This window comes from Trichosurus vulpecula, chromosome 7 (genome assembly GCF_011100635.1).
Source record: "Trichosurus vulpecula isolate mTriVul1 chromosome 7, mTriVul1.pri, whole genome shotgun sequence".
In the NCBI taxonomy this organism is placed as follows: domain Eukaryota; kingdom Metazoa; phylum Chordata; class Mammalia; order Diprotodontia; family Phalangeridae; genus Trichosurus; species Trichosurus vulpecula.
The window spans coordinates 188,177,982-188,200,763 of NC_050579.1; the positions used below are offsets into that span (position 1 = coordinate 188,177,982).

At 38.6% G+C, this 22,782-nt stretch overlaps 1 protein-coding gene across 1 annotated transcript in view; it reads right to left on the reverse strand.

The window, feature by feature from the left end:
- Nucleotides 1-22,782, reverse strand: part of NT5E (5'-nucleotidase ecto) — an 84,379-nt gene that overhangs the window by 12,576 nt on the left and 49,021 nt on the right. Inside the window, exon 4 of the mRNA XM_036765804.1 lies at nt 2,085-2,285. Coding sequence (XP_036621699.1) covers nt 2,085-2,285 — 201 coding nt within the window. The remainder of the gene's footprint in view (nt 1-2,084; nt 2,286-22,782) is intronic.

The following is a 22,782-nucleotide window of genomic DNA, read 5'->3' on the forward strand; positions in this document are numbered from 1 at the left end:
AAGAAAATGGCAAACTGCTCTAGGATCTTTGCCAAGAAAACCCCCAATGAGGTCACAAAGAGTAGGACACGAATGAAATGACTGAATAACATTGAGGCTATCAACCTGACCCTGCTCTTGCAAGTGGGAAAAAAGGCAGGAGAAATTTTTGCTCCCAGTCCCCACTTCCTGTTATGCATTACCACTGTAGCTACAGCTCTAGCATATACCCCATTCCACCTTCCTCCTTTCGTGTTTCGAGGTGCCTAGGGAGGGTACAGAAAATGTCTAGCATAGTAGGCAACTGCACAAGGACATACCCCTATTCTGGACCAGCTGCCATCTTGTACCCTCCTACAGACTGCCTGCCTCTCCCTTCTCTAGACAGTGGGTATGAGGAGGGAGAAAGGGAAGAGAGGTGCAGGTTACAAAAAGAAAATATAAGAAAACAATGATCAATCAACAGCTCAGTAGAAAAATTTTCACCTACAGCTAGGATGTGTGTCGGGCATGCAGGTGTACAGAAGGACTGGGAAGTGTGTACATGGGGTAGGGGAAGAAACAGTGTTAATGACCATGAAGACTGGGCTATGCCCACTCTGTGGGATGCAGAGGGATTTAGGAAGCAGAGGGTATAGGAGTCAAAGTGTGGAGATGGACTTACTGTCATTTTGGGGCAGGCCATTGACTGCTGGGGCAAGCTAGGATGCACCAAGAGCCAACCTTTTATGTAAGCTTTTCTAGTCTCTAAATAATCAGAAATCTCGTACCTTTTGGTTACTCAGTTCTTGGCTATCTGATAGACTGAAGGATGGGGAGTTTATAAACTTGTGCTCCCAAGGTAACGTTGCCCATCCCAATCTGTCTTCTAGAAACTGGTCACGGTCCATTAATTTGTGTGGACTGGCAGTGTAGATAGAGTACAACACCCCACCCCCCACCCCAAGAACCTAAAAACTAAAACCAAGGAAAACATTTAAACAGGAAAAACGAGCAGATGATACTCTGTCTTTACCGGGGACCAGTGGCTTCATACCACATGCTGACCATGCCAGTCATTCAATGGTTCTGTTAGACTTTCAGTGCTAAGGGAAAGGTTCTGTCATGTTATCTAAACATTTATCTTCCTTGGTGGTGATACCACTTCTGCCTGGAAAAAATCAACTAAAAATTAATTGGATGTGAGTTTCAATAACCAAGTTAAATATTTTTAAAAGGTGGAAGAAAGCAGCAGGTATGGCTAGCAGAGAGGAAGTTTTTCAGAGATTTCAGTGGTCTGGAAGAATTACCATATTTCCCCATGTATAAGATACACCCTTTTCCGAAAAATTTAGGGTCTAAAAACTGGGTGCATCTTATACAGTGGTTGTAGTTTTTTTTAACTTGCATTTCCCGCTTTTTCGCACTTGTCTTTGCGCTCATCGTTTCGCATTTGTTACCGGTATATTAGGTTATGTTTTGCCACAGTCTGCCCACAAATGGCTCAGAAAAGATTTTCGTACAGTGCTGAATTCAAGTTAAAAGTGATCCAGTTTGCAAAAGTGAATGGAAATCGTGCTGCTGAACGTAAGTTTGGTCCTCCTCCAACTGAGAAAACAATCCAAGACTGGCTACAGGAAGAAGAAACCCTACTGAAAACGCCACAGCAGAAGAAGGCCATGAGAGGCGAGTCAGCAAAATGGCCTGATTTAGAGAGGGAATTGAAGAGCAAAGGGCAATTGGAATTCCTGTGTCCACAAAGATGAGGCAAGAATTGCTGATGAAAAAGAAGTTTCTGATTTCAAAGGACACAATTGGTGCTTCAGGTTCATGAAACAGAATGGACTAAGTGTGTGTACATGCACCAGACTTGCCCAAAAGATGCCTGAAAGCTATGAGCAGATGAATAAAACCTGAGTTCAATAACTTTATGTGATACATTTTTTTTTTCAAATTTCGGCCCCCAAATTAAGGTGGGTCTTATAGATGGGGAAATACAGTAGATTTCTTAATAGATTTCTAGTATTTCTGTTTTGAAATAAACAAAGTAGGAAAAACAGTCCCCCTCCTCTTCCTCAGGAGTTGGCAAAATCCCCCACCCATCCCAGTTCCCCAAACTCACATACCTTCTTGAATGCTGCTGTTTAGGAGGATAGGATTTCCATGCGATGTAGCTACATTTCCTTCATTGTCAAATTCAACATTTAGGTACCCGAGATATTTTCCAAATGCATAAGCTTGAACAACTGGGACCTTTCGCCCATCATCAGCTGTGACAATAAATGGATAGTCACCAGCAGGCACTTCCTTGGATGGAGGAGGACGGCCTGAAACCAAAAAGGTAACATGATCCTGTAAGCCTGTGTTCACAGCTGTCTCTCTGTCTTGGCTTCTACATAAAGTTGGTCAGGTACTAACTAAATCCTGAAGATGGTTAGGGAATTCCCCCAGAAATGCAGTCTAAATAGTTTGCCAAGGTTGGTTTTTTTTTCCCCTTTCATAAGGAACCTTCACACCCACAGACATTCATACTCACACCCACTTGAAGGATTCTTTTCGTTATTTTTCCTGTGATTCTTTAGGCTCATCCCACCTCTCCCCCTTTCCATTGGCTGGTACATATATCTTCCCCTTCCTCTCATCACTTGCTGGCCAACTTTCTGGTTATGGGCCTCCACACTTTGGTAGGCTGGATCTCAGTCCAGTTCTAAAAGCTACCTCTCACTAATACGGGCAGTCAGGCCAGATTGTAATTGTGGAGTGCCAACCTGTGCTGACTTGGCAAGAGTTCTTAATCTCTTTTTGTATCACTCTTTGGCAGTCTGGTGAAGCCTACTGACCCATTCTCTGAATGTTTTTAAATGCATAAGATAAAATAGATATACGTATATAAATATACGTATTCTGAAATAAAATTATCAGAATATTTTTTAAAAGCAAGTTTGAAGACCCCAGGTTAAGAACCTTTGTCCTAGAAAGTCATTTTAGGGATTCTGTTTTTTTTTTTTCTTCTTCTTCTTCAAAGAAATAGATTTTTCTTGTTATCTTTTGTTTTTATAACACCTAAATTTCCCTTTGTAGTCCTTTCTCCTTCAGAGAAGGAAACTCATATATGAGAATATGTGTGTGTTTGTGTATGTATACATATACACATATGTACCTCTAATAAAGATTTTTTTTAAAAAAGAAAAAACAATGAACAGAAACATTCCATACATTTAAAGCTGACATTCCATGCAGTGTTCCACACTTGTGGATCCCTGGCTTCTACAAAGGAGTGGGGGGAGGTTTCTTTGGAGAGTTATTTTGTAAATCAGCACTGGGGTGCCTGTTACATGCTTTGTGGACATCATTCAATTCACCAAATATTTATTAAGCATTGCAAAATTGTCCCTGCCTTTAAGGAATGTATGTTCTACTGGCTGAAAGAACTGCATTTTATAAAAGCAGTATAGGGCAGTATGGGCTCTGATACAGAAAGTCCATACAACGCTGCCTTGTCTTGACGCCCAACATTGGCTATAGAAGCAATAAGAAGATAGACCACGCGCTGCCCAGCGGATTCAGGAAATGATGGATGCACAAGGTCAAAGAGCTTCCTCAGAAGTGATCTTGATGTGGGGATGAATCTTACTGTGTGGGGATTGCTCATAACGCTTCCTCTAAGAAAAAAATGTCATTATCGAGAGATCCACCGGCCATCAAGACCACTAATCCACATGCTAGACTGAGGAAGTACAGAAAGGGCTGGGGGTGAGGGAGGGGAGAAGAGGGAAGGGAATAAGCGTTTATTAAGCACCTACTATGAGCAAAGGCCTGGTGCTGGACACTTGACACATTATCTCATTTGAGAAAATTAGTAAAATGCCTTGCACATTTTCATTTGTGCTAAATTAAACTTCAAACTACTAAAAAAAAGCATGAAGGACAGTTTGGTGGAATTAGAGAGAGTAGGAAAGGAATAATGTAGAATAAGTCTGGATTCATCAAGTCATAGAGTGTCAGAGCTAACCCCTTCACTAGAAGGAGTTGGAGCAAATTACAGCTCTCCATGGACAGCTTAAGTGTCGAGCCCAGAGTCAAGAAGATTCATCTTCCTGAGTTCAAATTTGGCCTGATGCTTACTGGCTGTGTGACCCTAGACGAGTCACTTACCCCTGTCTGCCTCAGTTTCCTCATCAGTAAAATGAGCTGGAAAAAGAAATGACAAACCGCTCCAGGATCTTTGCCAAGAAATCCCCAAATGGGGTCGCAAAGCGTCAGGCCCAACTGCAAAATGGGCATGACTGCAAAATGACTGAAGTAAAGAATTCTCCATAAAGAAATGAAAGCTTACATTGTATGATGATCGACTATGGTTGACTTAGCTGTTCTCAGCAATACAATGACCCAAGACAATACCAAAGGACTCATGATGGAAAATGCTAATCATACCCAGAGAAAGAATGGAAGGAGTCTGAATGCAGATAGAAGCATACTATTTTCACTTTGTTTATTTTTTTCATGTTTTTTTTTCCTTTTGCAAACTGTAATTGTTTTGCAAACTGTTTCTTCTTTCACAACATGACTAATATGTAAATAGGTTTTATATGATTACACATATATAACCCATATCAAATATCTTACCATCTTGGAGGGGGGAAAGTAGGGAGGGAGGGAGAAAAATGGTAACTCAAAATTTTATAAAAATTGTCTTTACATATAATTTAAAAATACTATTAAAAAAGAAACAAAAGCTCAGAGAGGTTAAATGATTTGATAATAATAGAAGCATTTATATAGAGTTTTAAGTTTTACAAAGTGCTTTACATGTGTTAACTTCTTTTATGTTCATACTATAACATCGTGAGGTAGGTGCTGTTATTAGGCCGGTTTTACAGATGAGGAAACCAAGGCACAGAGAGCTTAAATGAATTGCCCAGGGTCACACAGCTGATAAGTGTCTTTCTCATTTCAAGCCCTGTGTCCACCTCTCTTCTAAGGTCCTAGACGGACTAAGTAGCAGATTTCTGTTCTGGAGCCCAGATCTTGCAGCCTTCTAGCCCCTTGTTCTTTCCATGTTCCTTCTCAAATCTAGTCTTAGAATTCACTCCTTTCACTACTGGTTCCTTTCTCACTCTCTGTGTTCACCACAGTACTAGAATTAGCACTTCTGGCTTAACTGTCTTCACAACTTACATCTATGCCAGGGAACGACAAACCACAGTGGACTAGATTGCAGGCATCTTCCAAATGGCACCCTACCAAGGAGGCCTATTTATCTGGGAGGAGAACAAACAGAATGAATAAGCCAAAAAAAGCCTCACCCCGAGGCTTTTATCCAAGGGCATAATCTTGCACAAACTAGGATTTCTCAATTAAAAAACAAAAAAAAACAACAAACCAGACACTGCCAAGCCAGATTTCTCATCTACTTGCATCCTATGAGAAATGGTCTTGGTTTTGATTTGAAAGCCAATAAATAAACAAATAAAGGGTGTGTGCACCAGTATGGTACAGGGAGGGCCTGAGATCTGAGATGTGGTGAGATCCTAGGAGTCTTCTAAATGTCAGTGAAAGAACTGAGTGACGATGTGAGTTAACCCTACATACTACCTGACAACTTCCACGTGAGTACCGAGTGACAGTGGGTGTACAGACATCAGGATGGCCAAGATTGCCATACTGTTTCAATAATTTTCATAGCCAGCGCCACAGTATTCATTTCCAAAACCACAACTATCTTAAGTTGTTGGGAAATTCTGCTAAAGGGGCTGGGATAGGAACTGGAGCATTCCAGGAACTGGCATGGAGAGGGAAGGGATAGGGAGGCAAGAGGAGTTCTCTAAATTCTTAATGCCTTCATTTTCTCCATCCCCAAATACATCGTATTTACTTATCTGCGTTCACAGTGTTTCCTTGAAATAAAATATAAACTGCCTGAGGGCAAAGACTGTTTTGTTTCTGTCTTGTTTTCTTGTCTCCAGATTGATCAGCACCTTTTTTTTTTTTAGTGGACTTGTGATTCCATTGGCACAGGGAACTCCCAGTGAGGCAACTCCCTCTACCAATGCAGATCTGTGTACCTAGGTTTGTAGTCTTGGAGAGTCGTCTGGAACTCTAAGATTACCCAGGGTCACACAGCCAGTATGTGCCAGAGGCAGAACTTGAGCCCAGGGCCTCCTGATTCAAGGTTGGTAGTATCCAGCATTCCACATTTCCTCTTTACTATCACACAACAGGAGCTTAATAAATGCTTACTGAATGAATAGTAGCAAAAATAGTCAGGGATGGGGGGAAGGGGAAAGTACAGTTCCCAGGAATATCCATAAGGGGGCAGGGTGACCCCGTGCTCGACCCTTCCCCCAGAGACCAAGTTAAGATAACTGCATACAGGCTAAGAAACCTTTCGGCAGTCAGGTGAAGCTTATGGATCCCCTCTTAAAATTATATTTTTAAATGCATAACATAAATACAAAGTATTATGAAAAAAATCATAATTTAAATGCAGTTTTTTTTTTTGAAAGTTCACTGATCCTAGTTAAGGATTTATATGTATAGGAAAGTTGAGGAACCTGTTGGAAATACTGGGAGATTCATGAGAGTAAATGGATATTTTGCAAAACTGCCCTCCTTCCTTTGGCTTTATTTAGCTGCCTTTCACCTATATTTGTAAAGGAGAAAGGAGCTACATTGATACAAGACTGCTGTTATATTTCATTACCTAAGAAAGCCAGTGATCCCTTAGATGGCCTTGTTTAGACTAGATAGACCTAAGACTTTTTCCTTTTCCCTTAATACTCTTTTTGTTCTTTGCCATTCATATTCTAATTAGCTTACACAATAAACAAGGGACTGCCTGGAAGTGATGTGACCCATTACCAGCCACGAGGACCTCTAGGCTTTGCTCCTGTAGCAAAGACTTCAGCCTCTCATCCCGCTTGTTTTGACACCCCTGCCTCTCCCCTCAAATGGAACCCACAAAACCACTAACATAAGAAATATAACTTCCACAGCAATATTCCTCATCTGAATCAAGTGATTTGAGATGAGGCTCTCTCCCTCCATGGTACCAGCCTCTAACTAGAAATCTGATGTATCCTCCCAGCGTTTGAGAAATCTGAATCTGAGATACTAGTTCCAGCTCAAGCATGACCTTCTTACATCAACTTTATCAAAGGAGATAAGATTTGTAAAGTACATGTGGGCACTATATATGCACTTATTCTGTTTCCTCCTTATGTAAGGCCTATATCCAGATCCTCCAGCTGCTGATGCCCTCCATACCTTGCATTTATTTTGACTAGATGTTGTATATATGTGTATGGGTCATCACTTGTGACAATGATGAGGTTAGGGAACCATAATATTGAGGTCAGGGAACCATATGTTGAGGTTTAGGGGTGCTCAAAACCTCAAAATACTAACGCGCCAAGTCCTGCCGAATGAATTCGACTCAAGTCTTCTTTCAACCAAAAATAAAAACAAAGTTTATTAAAGATTCGCTGTATTGGGTAGAGTCGAGAAATCACACCATTTGTGACGTTCGTTTTCACTAGCGGGCCAGATTCAATCTACTTCTGAGCACCTTCATGGAGGCAAGATGGATTGTATATACAGAAAGGTTGTGGGAAGGATCTAGGGGTGGTTCTGGGGGGATGGGAGGAGGGGTTTATGGAGGGTCTTGAGGAGGAATCTAAGGAGGATCTTGATGGGACTGGAGTAAGGTTAGACTCCTGGAACCAAGAGAATGGATTAAGGGTGGGAGATAACAGATTTGGGCAGACATTTTGATAGGATCAAGGGCAGGAAGAAGGTGGACTCTAGAGGGCTAGGTTAGGTTAACAGTAGCAAGATATTTGGGCCTAGATAATGAAAAGCTTATGACCTCAGGCAAATGCCTCATGAAGTGGGAAGATTCAAGGAGAATTCAAGGGGGTTCCCAGAGTCTGTACCCCAACAATAGGACTAACATTTACTAGTGTTTTGAGAGAAATTATTATTTCTCTCTTACACTGATAATCAATTATTGAATTGGGACTAAGGTTTTTTTCCCCTTCAAATTTCCTCATTCAGAAATCAGCTCCTGTAGGTTATCCGGCCAGCCTTTGAAGGGCAGGGCTGATGATAAAATGAAATCTTGGGCAGATGCACCCCACTGGGAAAACTCAGATCTGACCAAAAGGTAAAGAAATTTTAGTTCAGGTGAATTGGTAGATTCTGGCCCATTGTGTTTTAGTCAGACAGGTCTGGATGGAAGTGGATTCCCCCTTTTGTCTAGATTACTCTAGATGGGGTGGTGTGAGTATAGATAAGTCTTTAGGAGAGGATTCTGGGAATATGGAGGAGTAGGTCAGAAAATTTCAAGCTCTCAAGATTTTCCTCCTCAAAAGAGATAACACCTCAGGACTAACTGAGTGGTGAAAATAAATAAAAGTAGGGGCAGAACCAGGGTCCTTCTGGGACATTAGGAGATCTGAAGAAAAATCTCAGGATGAGGTTTTATCCCTGCGAAAAGTAAACACCTCCAGGCTAGGGACCTGGGGTTAGTTAGATTGGAAGGCTGCCTCAGCCCAAGCCACAGGAACTTTTACCCCTTGGGACAGTGAGGGGAGTTGGGCATCTGAGCTGAGGAAGATTGAGGGGACCTCTGCTGACAAGGAAAGCCAGCCCCAGCTGTGCTGCAGAGAAGTGGTAGAGGCAAGAAGGAACCAGCACATGCCGAGTGAGTGCAGAAGCAGTGGGGCTGGGATGCTACTGGCTGTGGGCACTTAGACAAGGCTGGAGGTCATGGTTTGAGTTCAAGGTCAGAGGGGAGAACTAAAGAGGATCAGAGGCACCATCCCCCATCCCCCAAGACTAGAGGAGATTATAAAAATTAAACTATTACCAAAAAGAAAAAAAAAAGCACAGGCAAAGGAGAAAGAATCCAACCATATAGAGATATTATGGGAATAGAGAAGACTGGGCTTCATCTTCAGAGGAGGATATGGAAGCAAAGAAATCCTCTTCTACACCAAAGAGTAATGTCAAATGGTCACCTGCCCAAAAAGAATTCACTGAAGAACTTAAAAAAAGACTTTAAAAATCAAACAAGAGAGATTGAGGAAAAACTAAAAAAGAAAAAAAATCCAAGAAAAACAAGATTATGACAAGAAAGTCAACCAATTAGAAGAGGGGATCCAGAATCTTAAGAGTGGAAAAAGAAAAAAACTCCTAGAAAATCAGAATTGGGTAAAGGGAAGCTAGTAAAATTATGAGATCAAAAAAAAATATATAAAGAATGAAAAATAGAAGAGAATGTGAAAAATCTGTTAAGAAAAACAACGGCTCTGAAGAGCAGATCAAGAATAGGAAACATAAGAATAATCAGACTACCTGAAAGCTATGATTAAAAAAAAAAAGAATCTTGATACTATAAAAGAAATAATTAAAGAAAATTGTTCTGAAGCATTAGAACAAGAGGGGAAAGTAGAAATCAAAAAAAATCTACCAATCACCACCTGAAAGAGATCCTACGAAGAAAACTCACGGGAATATTATGGTCAAATTCTGAAACCCCCAGCTCCAGGACAAACTATTATGAGCAACAAGAAAAAAACAATTTTTACATATGGTGGCACCACAATCAGAATCACAGAAGACCTAGCAGTGGAGTCTTGGAATGCACTGTATCGAAGAGCAAAAGAACTGGGCTTCCAGCTGAAAATATCATACCCAGCTAAGCATAATTCTGAATAAAAAAACTGGACATTTAATGAATTGTCAGACTTTCAGGACTTTGTTAAAAAAAAAAAAAAAACAACCCTGAACTTAATGGAAGATTTGACATATAAGAGCCAAGAGAAATATAAGGTACACGCCAATGACCAATTACAAGGGACTCAACAAGGATAGACTGTTTACCTTTTATGTATATAAAATGTAAAACCTATGTCTAAGATTGTTATTAGTTATAAGGTAGCTTATAATAAAGATTGGGATTGACCAGAGTATGATATGACTTCAAAAAGTAAAACCATTCAAGAAGAGCTAAAAGTAATTATCTTATAGAAGGAAGAACCAATACAGAAGAATTAGATGGGGGAGGGGAGCTGTTAGTTCTGGAAACCTACTTTCATCAGGAATGAGTTTAAGAGGGGAAAATACATATACATCTAGAAGAGTATAAAAGTCTTCTAAATTTAGAAAGAAATAAAACTCTAAGGGAATAGGGAGAGGGAAGAGGATAAAGAAGGGATCTTTAGAGGGGAGTGGGAGGGAATAGGTTAAAAGGGGGATACAGAAGAGTGTTTCGATCAGCAGGAATGGGAGGATAAGGTGGGGATCTTTAGAGGGGAAGGGGGGGGCAATAGGTCCAAGGGGTATACAAAAAGGTGTTTTGATTTATGGGGAGGATAAGGGAAGGACTGTTGTGGGAAGGTAGGTTAAGTAATAATAGGAGGGCAAGGTAGTGGGTAGAAGAAAAGCAATAGGTCAAAGGGGCATATAAAAAGGTGTTTAAATTTATAGTAATGGGAGAATAAGGGAGGGATTGTTGGAGGTAGGGTAGATTAAGTAATAGGAGGGGAAGGCAGCAGGTACAAGTAAAGTAGAGGAGTTAGGAGAGAGGAAAAAAGAGATACACACAAACATAAAAACATAGATTAGGAGTAGAATCTCTTAGGGAAAGTATATGTTTATATATGTATGTACGTGTACATAACATATATGCATGTATACATCAATATTGATATATAAATATAGCCTTGCTTAATTGTAGCCTGGGGGGGAGGGAGGAGGAAGGGGGGAAAAAGAACAAAGTAAAACATATACAGCAGAGAACAAAAGAAAACCTACAAGAAAGCAAAAAAAGATGGACAGCTTTCAATATAATGCTTAGTATTTAATATATAGGCTTTCTTGAAATGGAAAGTTATTGCTATATATTCTGAATCCTCTAATATGTTTTGCTGTGCACATGGCATTTTTTAATTTTTAAATTTTTATATTTAAGTTTATAATGTTTCTTTTTCTTTTCTTATCATGTATTTAAGATTTAGTATTTGTCTAAAAAATTTTTTTAAATCTCTTTGACCAAGAATGAGTGATCAGGGTCACATTCCCCAGGGATGGAGAACCTGTGGCCTCAAGGCCACATGTGGCCCTCGAGGTCTTCAAGTGCTGCCCTTTGACTGAATTCAAACTTCACAGAACAAATCTCCTTAATAAAAAGAATTTCTTCCGTAAAACTTGGACTCAGTCAAAAGGCCACACCCAAGGACTTAGAAGCCCACATAGTTCACAGGTCTCCCTCCCCGCCCCCCATCCTCATTATAATATCCATTCTCTCATTACTTGTTAACCAATCAGAGTTAATTTCCACTCTTGGGGCATATAAAGTGTTGAGGGGGTTCTGTGAGGGGTCTTTGGGTCATGAGAGGTGGCCAGATGACCAATCCCTTTATTAATTATCTACTAGTCATAATTAGCACAATGATTGTTAATTACCCAGAAATTTGAACTTTTTATTTGTCACATTTTCAGTGACACAGCTTCCCTCCTCCAGTTCAAACATGGTGTAGGCCCAGGCCCCTCCTCCTTCCTTCCCTCCTACATAAATGCTTACTGATTGATTGAATCCAAAGCTATAACTAGGAGAAACAAGCCTAAGAGGAGAAAGCAGAGCCTAGAAGTCCTTTTCCAAGAAACCTACAAGTAAGCATCAGACAATGCTACTAAAGCTACGTACAAGGTTCTGGAACATGAAGTTCATTCCACAGCATGACTGGAAGAGGCATCTACTTTCTAAACAATTTAGAAAATAGATGGGAGTGAATGTAGTTGCATTTGGCACGCTCAGTGGAGAAAACAGGTAAGGGAAACCCATTAGGACATAGTGGTCTGGGTCTCTCTGTGTCTCACACTCACACAGTCCATGGGTTCAGAGCGAGAGCACTCCCAGCTTAGTCCCACCAGCTAGAGCTTGTGTTCCTCCTCCTCCATTATGTCCTTTAAAAGCCAAGTGCACCACTGTGGTACGGTCAGGCACCAGAACAGCCTACCAGAGGCAGACTAATTTGGACCAAAAGGGAGAAAGGTCAGTTGGTGCTTGTAAAGCATCCATTACAAAAAGTTACAAATGTGTTGTAAAATATATGCTATATGTTTAAAATACATACTTAGGAAAGCATCCTATAAATCAGGGCTGTCCAACCTTAGGTTATCTTAGGGCTGCATTAAAATAAAATAATTATTCGAGGGCCGCACCCAGAATAAAAAATACAGTACACTAATAGAAAGTGGGGGAATGCATGTCATCAATACGACAGGCGACTGCATGAAGCACAAAAGCAAACACAAACCGACAGCATAACAGTATAAAGGTAGGTGCATACTGACTAGTCTGCATCATACAGACAGAACGCATCCCACAGTTCGATTGAAAATTCTGATCTGCACATACACCTTTCACTGAGGTACACAGACTTTCAAGGCAGCTCTGGGCCTGGAGTCAGGAAGACCTGAGTTCAAATCCAGCTTCAGATACTTATTAGCTGTGTGACCATGGACAAGTCACTTAGCCTCCATCTGCCTCAGTTTCCTCAACTGTAAAATGGGGGTGGTAATAGCGTCTACTCTGACGTATTATTGTTCAGTCCTTTTAGCTGTGTCTGACTCTTCATGGCCCCATTTGGGGTTTTCTTGGCAAAGATACTGGAGTGGTTTGTCATTTCCTTCTCCAGCTCATTTCACAGATGAGGAAGCGGAAGCAAAAAGGGTTAAGTGACTTACCCAGGATCACACAACTAGCAAGTGTCAGAGGCCAGATTTGAACTCGTGAAGATGAGTCTTCCTGACTCTAGGCCTGGTACTCTAATCCACTGTACCACCCAGCTGCTCTGTCTTGGCATACAGTAGGTACTTAATAAATACTTGTTTCCTTCCTGTAATGAGACCTCATGAATATTGTTTAGAATAGAAGACGAGGGAAATTTTTTTTGGAGGGGGGACAATAGCAGTATCAGAGTTTCTAAGAAAGGGGTGGGAGAATTTTTTTCTGTTGCCATCAGTCCACTGGCAGGAGGAGAAGGAGTATAAAAAAAAACCCAACAACCAAAAAAATGCAGGTGACATAATCTTATTTAGCTTTTCAAAAAGCAATATGCCTTTATGACCTCACCCCCTCCCCCCATTCTGACTATTTCTTTTGAAATAACAAAGGGAGTTTTCCACTCTGTTTCTCATTTTCCTGGTTTATTTTCCCTACTGAAATTTTTCATTTATTTGCTTGTAAAGTTGAGACCAGAGAAAATGAAACAATTCAATAAAAGTAACTGATAATACAAAATATTCTTCTGTTTTCTAAGTTCTATTTAATGTCAAGTGGTGGGGGGGGGAGGAGGAACGGAGGGAGAGATTGAGAGGGAGAGAGAAGGGGAGATAAAAAAGGAAACTATTAGCTGAACTCTCAAGAAATAAAGATCATCATTCTTTTAAACAAAAACAATCCAAAAACACATAATGTTCTGCATTTAAGAAGAGAAAACCATTGCCAAAATTAACCATCAAAAGTAGTTTTCTTCTAGATAAAGTTTGCAGGCACAGGTGTCCCATAAATCTTTTTTTCCCCTTATTATCAAAGAAAAAAATCTGATTTTTTTTGGCCCTGGAAAGGAGGCAGTGTTACATCTCATTTTGTAGAAGAATGAATGCAGGACTAAATTTATTAAGTGCTTGCCATGTACCAAGAACTGTGTTAAGTATCTGGGATACAAATACTAGAAGGAAGGCAGTCCCTACCTCCTAGGACTGAGGTGACAAACCTGTGGCCTGGGGCTCACATGAGGCCCTTCAGGTCCTCAAGCACAGCCCTTTGACTGAATCCAAACTTCACAGAACAAATCCCCTTAATAAAAGATCTGTTCTGTAAAACTTGGACTTGGTCAAAAGGCCACACCCAAGAACCTAGAAAGCCACAAGTGGCCTAGAGGTCACAGGTTCCCCACCCCTGTCCTAGAAGATTACATTCTAACAGAGAAGGAACAACACATATTGGAAAGTGGTGGAAAGGGAGGGGAACTTTGGTTCTGAATATTCTGGAGAGGGTGAGGGGGAATAGATTGACATACCCAATCCGGGGACAATGGAGGAGTTGATCTAATCATGGTTTGTGGTTCCCCAACTGGAAGTGGAAGGGAGGGAGAGGAAAAACTGAGCAAATGACAAAGAAGCCATAGAGGAGGAAAGGAAATGAAGCATGGCTGGGGCTTTCTTGCACTAGTAGTCTGGGAGAGTCAGTTATCAATGGAGGGCTGATAGAGGACAACCGAAGCTTAAGTTCCTCCATGGCTCCATGGCAAGATGTCTCTTATAGCTTAATGGGGGTCTGGAGGAAGGGGCAGAAGATGAGAGAGAAACAACCCCATCTTAGGCTTCACATTTTAAGATTCTATGTCTAAAAACTTTCAAAGCTATAATGTATTTTAGCAACTTTAAGTACGAAGAGAGAGGTCTTAACGTAATTAAGCTGAAGTTTAAATCTAGCCAAGATTCCTCATTCCTGTTTATTGGAAGATGGGGGCTTGCTGACATTTAACAGATGGCCAAATAAGTATCCTTATTTTAAAAGAATAAAAACATAAGGAATCTAGTGGTTTGAGCTTATGAACTTGGGAAAGTCCCACTCAATACTCCCATCATATGTGCAACGATTTTCTTTGAAATTGTAGCTTCATGTGGTAAGAGGCACACAAAGCCAAGAGCAATGTCCAAATATTTAGTCATTTAAAAATATATTTTATTTCCTATCTTATACAGTTGCAAATCAACATTCCCATTATGTATGTAACAATTTTCCTTGAAGATAGAGCATCATGTAGTTGGAAGCACATAAAGCTATGGGGAATTTCCAAATACTGTCTTTTTTTTTCTTCCTTACAAATGCTTTATTCTTGATCCTTGTATTTAAGCTTTCATAGAGGTCCTATTCTGCTGCCTTCTTGTAGCATGGAGTTGATTCTGCAGTCTCAGAGCATAGAAGGTATGCCAGTGGTTTGCAGGTCCTACCAGGTTGAACCAAACTGTTAAGGATTTAGGGCATAGTCTTAGCAATACAAAGCATATGCCTAGTTTGAACAAGAGGACGAAAGCAATATGGATTATATTTGAAAAACTGTACAGTTATCCCTTCCATTGTGATTTTCCCCAATGTGGTTTTGATATATCACAGGTTGGCATAAAAAATTAATTGGGTATCATAGATTTAGATGGCCTACGCAACCATCTAGACAACCCTCCCCTTTCATAGATAAGGAAACTGAGGCTCATAGAAGTGAGGTGATTTGCCTAGTCACACAGTTTCAGAGTCAGGATTTGAACCTGGGTCCTCTGATTCCAGATCTCAGTACCCTTTCCATTTATATTAGGATGATCATGATATGTCACTGGAGCGGCAACCCACTGACTTAGTCCATCAGTACTCCATTATATCTTTCATCGGTACCAAATATGGACGAGCTAGGCCTAGATTCTTCTAGATTCTTCCTAGAGGAAGAAGAGAGCAAGATAGATTGTGTTTGGAAAACTATATAGTACTTTTAATGATACTCAGCTACTCACCTTACCACTATAACACATGTTTTTAATGTTGATCACTTTTCATTAATGGCAATGAATCATAGGACACATCTTAGACAGAGCTATGAATGGCTACGTATCACAAAATACCAGGAACAAAATTCCAAATGACCCAAAAAGGTGACAAGTAGGCTGTAACATATTACCAGTAATAACTTGGGCAGAAGAAGCAATGTAGAAGACACCATAAACATATATATGCAGAAAAGATGTTGAGTCAGTCATATACTGAGGGATAACAGGAAAGCAGATCATGAGCTGTAATAGAATCTAGGAAATATGGAAAGATCCAAAGAAATACATTTACAGCACTGGGTACATTCTCAATAGATGACTTGTGAGATGAAATAAATAAGAAAAGAGAACTCAAAATTCAATGAGCCAAGAACTATTATAACAAAAATTTAAAAACAGCAAAATTGTACAAACACATGATATTTCTTACTATAAAAATGATCTGGAAAACCAAGCTTGGAGAGACAAAGAGTCACTGGCTTGTCAGAAAAAAATAATTAAACAACCATATTCATACCATTTTTTGAGAAATCATAAAAGAAAACTACTTTGATGTATTAGATTCAGAGTACAAAGTAGAGGTTTAGAGAATCCAAATTATACCATTATATAGGAGTTCCCCAGGTTTAATTTACCCAAAAATATGATTGATAAGTTTTAGTAAAAGATAAGATATTTCAAGCAGTTAAAATAAGACATATCATACCACTAGAATCATGTAGGATTACATATCAGGAATGAGAAAAGAAAAGGAAAGGAAAGACTGAAATAAGACTTTACTGAAAAGCAAAGGAAAATGGCCTGTATCCAATACTGACAACCCACAAAGTTCAGCGTAACCTACTGGGGAAAAAAAGTGGATTTTTAAAAGGATCAATGACTTTCAAGCATTCTAGGATACTTTCTGAAATAAAAATACAAACTTTAGACCTATAAACTTTAGCATGTACAGCTGAAAAGGGCTAAGGAATGATCCAATGATTACATTCTGAAAGGCAGAGAAAAGACTTTAGTTCTTTGAAAGTATCACTCCCCTCTCACTCTTTTTTGGGAGGCAATGGGGTTAAATGACTCAACCAGGGTCATATAGCTAGTAAGCGTCTAAAGTCAGATTTAAACTCAGGTTCTCCTGATTCTAGGGCCAGCGCTGTATCCACCGGAACTGCCCCCAAAATATCAACCTTTCTAAGAGTCAGTAAAAAGACAAGGAAGATAGGTTCTGGGTTTGGGTGTTCAAAAAACAAAAAGGTGACAACAACAACAGCAACAACAAAAGGAATACAGGGAGGGGAAGAAAAGAAAGAAGAGGAGGAGAAATGAAATTGTTTTTTCCAATTGGGACAGCATCGATAAAGGTCATTTAAACAAAAAGGTGAAGATGGGGAGAAATGTGGTTCTCATGAACCTCACTTTTAACTGGTCTGGGAAAAAAGAAATTTAATAAAGAGAAAGAATAAAGTCCTAAAGTTTTGACAAAATCACAAAGTTTGACAGGGCTAGGACAGAAAGAGAGTTGATAGAGGAATTTGATTGGTGGGGTGGAGTCAAGGAAGGGAAGCTTCAAGAAATATAAAACTACAACTACCCAGGGCTGATTAGAAGAGGGGAAATGAACAGGACAAGACCTAGTCATCCAGATCTGGGCTAGAAGGGAAATAGGCAAAGGAGCAGACAGGATCTGAAGTTAAGCAATGTAAACTGCCGATGGCTACTATGGATTTCTGTCTTCTCTTTTAAAGGAAAAAAAGTCATAACAGGATATGATGGAGATAGAAAAATGATTATAATTATGGATGTTAATGAGATGAATTTGCTGATAAAATGAAGCAGATGGAAGAATGGATTAGGAAGAAAACACCAATAATTTGCTGCACATTAGAAATATTTAAAACCTGTGTGTGTGTGTGTGTGTGTGTGTGTGTGTGTAGGGAGGGTAGGAGAGAGAGAGGGGGATAAGGAGGAAGGGAGAGAGAGGAAAGATGGGAAAAAAGGAGGGAGAAACAGAGAGAGAGAGAAAGAGAGAGAATGAGAACTAAGGAGTTAGAAAGAGAGGGAACTAAGAAATTAGAGTAGATCACGTTGGCAAATAAAGACCTCATACTAAATATACAAAGGCAGAAATATTAAAATGTATTTTAACCAAACTATGACAAAATATGAATTATAACAAAGAAAATACAAAGGAAATAAACTTAAATAAAGATCAAGTAATATCCTAAATAATGAGTAAAGCAGGAAAAATTCTTATCAACAATAATGATATTTGGGAATATTAAAAATTATGTAATATACTAAAATTTATAATATGTGGCTAACTCAATCCTATGGGAAATTTTATGTCCCTAAATAGTTATATTAACAAAAAATAAAGAGCATTAAATTTGAAAAACCTGCAAAATTAACAAATATTCCTAAAACCTGCACAAAACAATAAATCCTAAAAATCAAAGTAAAGATCAAATTGAAAATACAAAACTAGTGAGCTAGTAAATAAATTTGAGTTGGTTACAAGATCATTATAATAGGTAAACCATTATTAATTTGATATTTTTTTAAAGAGGGGAAAGCTAAGTTAAAGAAATAAAAAATGAGTAAGGAGAATTCACAATGAAGGGAGGGGACATAAAAAAATTAATAGAAACTACTATATCAAATGACACATGAACAAAACTGAAAACTTAAATAAAATACATGACTGCCAAAATATGAAATATCCAGATTAACAGAATAAGAAATAGAAAATCTAAAACACATGAGTTTTAAGAGAGAAATTTAATAAGCCAATAATGACTTTCCAAATGAATTCTATCAGATGGTTAAGGATCAAATAACTCCTACTCTACATGAACTGTTTGCAAAAATACAGTAAGTTGGCATCCTTCCAAACTCTATGAGAAAAACATGTTTTCATACCCAACACAAGGACAGATAAAGCAAAGAAAAAACCAAAACTACAGACCAATATAATTAATGAATATTAATGCAAAAATTATAAAATATTACCCAAGAGGTTATGACAACATTCAGTAGTTTATTTGCTATGGGTTGGATTTGTACCAGGAATGCAAAGATAATTATTATATATTATATATTAATCATACTGAAAATAATAACACATGACTAAGTCAATAGATACAAAGTTGTCAACAACGGACAGCACTCATTTACATTAAAAAAAAGACCCCTAAAAATCACAGAAATAAAGGACCCTTACTAAAGACGATCTAAACAAACTTTTTAATCTAAATAGAAGAGCTGGTACCAAAGCAAAGAAATACTATAAGCTTTATAAAAAAGACCAAAGATGGCCATAGCCTTCTTTTACTTCACAAAGTGTTACAAATGTTTGCTATAGAAGAAACATAGTAAAAAATTAAAGAATTAAACACTGGCAAAGAGGAACCAAAAGTATCTCTATTTAGTCAATATGATGGTTTACTTAGATAGCCCAAAAGAATCAATTTAAAATTGAGATGGTAGTTTCAGTAAAGTAGCATGATACAAAATAAATTCAGAAAATTATCAGTTTTCTGTATCTCATTAACAAAATCCAGGAAGAGATAGGAAGCAAAATTCTATTTAAGATAATAAAAACAACAAAAAGATAAAGTCTAGGTCAACTAGATCTACAGCATTCTCCAAATCTATTAGTTTGGTAACTTGGTCAATAAATCAAGTAAGATTAGCCTGTCCTAACCTGTTCTTGACGAAGTTGTGCAGGGCTCTTGGAAAACCTTACTTCCTTTCATAGATGTTAACTAATTTCTCTAATGATCCATTCTAGCATTTTCCCAGGAATCAAAGTTAAATTCACTGGCCAAAAGTTTGCAGACTGTTCTCTTTTGTTTTTTGAAAGTCAGGAGATGTGCTCTTATCCAGAACTCTCTCATCATCCACTGTCTTCCATATGTCTTTGACAGTAGCTCAGCAATCACACCTGCCAGTTCTTTTAGGAACTAAAGGATGTCGTTTTTCCTGGGCCAGATGATTTGAATGCATCAAGGGCAACTAAGTTCCTTACTTATCCTGGGTATCAATTCCATCAGCCATCTTTGTTCTGTAATTTTCAGCATGATGGTTGTTTCCCTTGACGCAGAAAACAGAAGCAAAGCAAGCATTGCACAACTCTTCTTTTTTGTTTGTTGATATTTTATTATCGTCCAAATGAGGGGGCAAGGAGTGAACTAAAGGGCTTCTGAGATCCCTTCTAACACTAGAGCTATTCTATGTTGGAATATGTAGATATAGATAGGTAGATATATATTTATTTTTTTTTCAGGATTAAGAAATGAAGCCAAAAGCTTGTAAACTACTGGTTTGTTTTGCTGACTCTTTCTTGGGTTTCTGGTATTGAAAGTAGCGAATGGCCCTCTCTTATTAGAAATTTGAGAATATACTCACATATGGGTCAGTTGTTGATACCATTCACATATTGATTCTACTACTGGTATTAGAAAGTGAATGCTTCTGCCTCCAGTTTCTGAGTCTCTCAGATGGTTCTGGGCTGGTATTTCTATATGGTCACCCCCTTGAGTCCCATCTGTCTGTCTCTGAAGGCAGAATCAAAGTGAGATGGATTATGACTAATGTGAAAGTATGTTTAATATGAATGCGTAAGTCGAGCCTATATCAGATTGCACGCTATCTTGGGGAGGGGGAGAAAATCTGAAACTCAAAGTCTTACGGAAGTGAATATTGAAAACTAAAAATAAATAAATTTTTTTTTAAAAAAAGAGACAAAGTGAGATGGATTGGAATTCAAGGCAAGCTATCACACTGATCACTGACTGCTGGCAGAAAGTTTTTACTGTACTGCTGTGGAGCCAAGTTCTTTGAGTCCTCTTAGAGCTAAGGTAGCACCCAAATAGTTTTTTTTTTTTTAAACATTGGACTTTACCCGTTGTTTGACACAGTTCATGCTGTCTTTGTATGGCTAGCCTTGCTAGGGCAATGCTGATTAGTAAACTGAATGAAACTTTGGTGACAAGTATTGGCCAATCAAGTCTAGGGTGCAGAGTCATTTTGGAGAGAGATTCCTTCTATGTCCAAAGTGAATACATGAATAATATAATTACAACAGCAATAGACTTTGTGATAAGTATTGAGTATATTCTAAGCCTGTTTCATTTACATACTCAGCCCAGCACCTATAGTTGACAAATAGTTTGTTCAAGAAGAGTCAAAAAGTGCCCTATGTAGTTAGTATAGAAGATTATAAAAAACTGAGATTATAAATTTTATATACACAATAACCAATATTAATTCTCTCTAAATATTTTTATTGTTATCTTTTGTTTTTGTGTCATGTTTATTTCCAAATATATCCCTCCACTCACTCAAGGGGTTGTAACAAAGATTTAAAAAAAAACAGTCCTGGGAAATTGATCAACACATTAACCGTGTTCGATCCCAAATGCAATATTCTACACCCATTGTCCTCTGTCTCTGCATTGAAGGGATGGAGGGGCATTTAAAAACAAGTCTTCTCTCAGGCCATGTAGTCGTTATAATGGCACATTATTCAGTTTAATTTTGGTGTGTTTTCTGTTTTCTGTTGTAGTTGTGTCATTCTTCCTGATTCTATATCACTGCATCAGTCCACATGAATCTCATCTTGTTTCTCTGAATCCTTCACATTTGTTTTTTGTTTTTTTATGGCCCAGCAATATTCCATAACAGTCACTGGTCACAACTTGATTAAAGTATTCCCCTACCTGAGGGGCACCTACTTTATTCCTAGTTTTTTACTGCCACAAAAAGCACTATAATAAGCACTTAGAGGGCCCTTTTGGTCTTTGACCTTTTGTGGTATATGCTTAGCAGTGGGACCGATGAGTCAAATAATATGAACAATTTAGTCCCTTTTTTTAAAAAAGCATTGATTATGGATCTCTTTTTTGACAGACAGGAAACTTGGTTACATAAGTGAGTTCAATGACCGGCTGGAGCAAGAGTAAAAGTCAACAGCAAATGAACGGCAGAAGACAATGTGCACAGTTATAGCAGCTCTAATCTAACCTATCTGAATTAGTCATGGATTCTGAAAAATGGGAAATGAACAAAAGTAAAGACATTGACTTTTACTAATGATGTTGTCTTAAAGAAATTTAACTGATGTAAAACGGGAACTTAAATGAGGAAGGAAAGAAATAAGGATTTATTAAGTGCCTAATTATGTGCCAAGTACTATGCTAACATTTCACAAATATTCTATTTGATCTTCACAACAAGCCTAGGACAGAGGTGATATTATTTTCTCCATTTTCAATTTAGGAAATTCAGTTGAGGCACACAGAGGTTAGGTAACTTGTTTGGGGTCACAAAACAAATGATTGTCTACAGCAGGCTTTGAACTCAACTCAGTAGATAGAATGCTGGGTTTGGATTCAGGAAGACTCATTTTCAAGAGTTCAAATCCAGTCTTAGATACTAGCTGTGTAACCTTGGGCAAGGTCATTAACCCTGTTTGCCTCAGTTTCCTCATCTGTAAAATGAGCTACAGAAGGAAATGGCAAACCACTCCAGGACCCTTGCTAAGAAAATCCCAAATGGGGTCATGAAGAGTTGGTCAGGACTGAAAACAACTCAACCACAAACTTCCTGACTGCAGGTCCAATACTCTACTGCTCCACCTAGTTGCTCCTATTAGCCAGTGAAATGAATGAAATTCAATATAGGGAAAAAATCCTGGCTCTGAAGTCAAGGGACTTGAGTTAAAATTCTACCTCTAATGCTTACCATGTGATTGATTTTGGACAGATGACTTAACCTTTGTGGGCCTCGATTTTTCTCTTCTGAACGCATTGAACTAAATGGCCTCTAAGGTCCCTTCCAACTCTCTATCTATGATCCTTCCCAAGGAGAAAGATGTGGCCATCTGATGCATCACTTATTTGTAAAACATTATGGAAGGTGATAAAAGTTTATGAGCATGATTGTTTTGCGAAACAGCTAAATGCAGTTGAAGGGAAAATGAGCCTGAGGAGAACTTAGTGTGAGACCCAGAGACGTCAGAAGATTACATAATAATATTTGAAGATGAAGCTCTAAGGACAAATTACCGTGACATGGAACATATGTGCTGGCATTCCTGCAGTGATCTATTATAATCAACAGAAGTGGTATGCTAGAACATTTTGTTTTTTAACACATCAGGATGCAATATACCACGTGAGGCACTAGGACTTGAGTCAATAAACACTTGTCCAGGCC